The sequence below is a fragment of the Haplochromis burtoni genome, unplaced genomic scaffold (assembly GCF_018398535.1).
Source record: "Haplochromis burtoni strain Fernald_Lab_line unplaced genomic scaffold, NCSU_Asbu1 Contig_158, whole genome shotgun sequence".
Lineage (NCBI taxonomy): Eukaryota > Metazoa > Chordata > Actinopteri > Cichliformes > Cichlidae > Haplochromis > Haplochromis burtoni.
Window position 1 is genome coordinate 758485 of NW_024582519.1, and position 1297 is coordinate 759781.

The 1297-nt window shown below is 40.9% G+C and overlaps 1 protein-coding gene across 1 annotated transcript in view; it reads right to left on the minus strand.

Annotated features, from left to right (window-relative positions):
• The window catches only part of zgc:154142 (uncharacterized protein LOC555481 homolog), a 27289-nt gene that overhangs the window by 4868 nt on the left and 21124 nt on the right, over positions 1 to 1297 (minus strand). The window contains exons 21-23 of the mRNA XM_042225050.1: positions 972 to 1084; positions 795 to 889; positions 106 to 395 (exon numbers count right to left, since the gene is read on the minus strand). Coding sequence (XP_042080984.1) covers positions 106 to 395; positions 795 to 889; positions 972 to 1084 — 498 coding nt within the window. The remainder of the gene's footprint in view (positions 1 to 105; positions 396 to 794; positions 890 to 971; positions 1085 to 1297) is intronic.

Consider the following 1297-nt stretch of genomic DNA (forward strand, 5'->3'; position numbering starts at 1 on the left):
CGTTGCACCCCTACTAGTTTCTTAGCATCACTGAGACAGGATGTTCCTAATTTTATAGTACAAGTACAGACCGAAGGAAGGTTGGAAATGCATGACTGTTTTTACCCTTCTCGTCTCCCCAGCCGGTGACAAAGCACGGCGTCCCAGCAGGCATCACGACCCCAGGTTTCGGCAAGCAGATGGGGCTGATCTCTTTTGTCATATTGACAGGTTTGGCCAAGTGAACCAGGGCTATGTCGTTGGTGATGTCATTGGGATCCTGCTCGTAGACAAATCCTTTGTGGCGAATGATGGTATCCACCTTGTAGCATTCCTCAGCTGAGGGAATGTCCATGGAGGAGTTCATGTGGTGCTTCCCCAGGCACATGCGCCAGAAGGAGGGTACATTCAGTGGGCTGGAAATCAAGTGAAAGATAAATGTGAAGGAGACAGAACAGGTTTTTATTTTTTCTTCAGCTTCTCTTTTAGCTTTGGCTGACTTTACTAATGATTGAATCTAAAAGGTCTCTACAGTTTCGTCTGATTTCTACAGTCATTGATCCGCACTGATTACTCCAGCTAGTTCCTAACTTTAGCTTTTGTATGAACAAAGCACACATAACTGTATGTAAGGGTTAAACTCATTATAACGAGAGCTATAAAGCTGAGGGAAGATACAGATTCAGGTGATATCTCCCATTTCTTTACACTTTCATTTGATGAATTGTAACTTCAGATTTATCAGGTATAATCACTTTAAAAAACTGTGCTATTTAAATTCCTATAATTTAGATAGTTTTGTAGTTATATCTTACAACATGAAACAGTGAGCAGCAGTCAGGATCCATTCTTCATGAATCAAAGAGCCTCCACAGCCATGCATATAAGGTATAGGAGAGAACGGTGAAGCCTAAAAAGAGAGACATGAATATTTATAGAAGAAAAGATCTGCTCTGTCACTGACTGTCATGCAGAACAGGAGCTGACAGTACCTGCATAGAGACTTGCCAGGGCCAGGAGTGGGGGATCGCTTCTACACCATTTACAACTCTCACAGTGGCTGTGCTAGGTTTCACCTCTGGGTTTCCACAATTTTCTGGCCAGACTGGGAAAAGAAAGTGCACCATTTATTATAATATCTATACCAGTCATACAGTAAATATATTTTAAGTAAAGAATAAATGAGAAAAACCCCCCAGCCGCATAGCTTCTTTAAACTACAACATCAGTTTTTCTTACAGTAAAAGATAGATACAGTAGATAGATACAGTAAATTTAAGCATTACAGTGTAATACTGTCAGCTTGGTTACCATTATA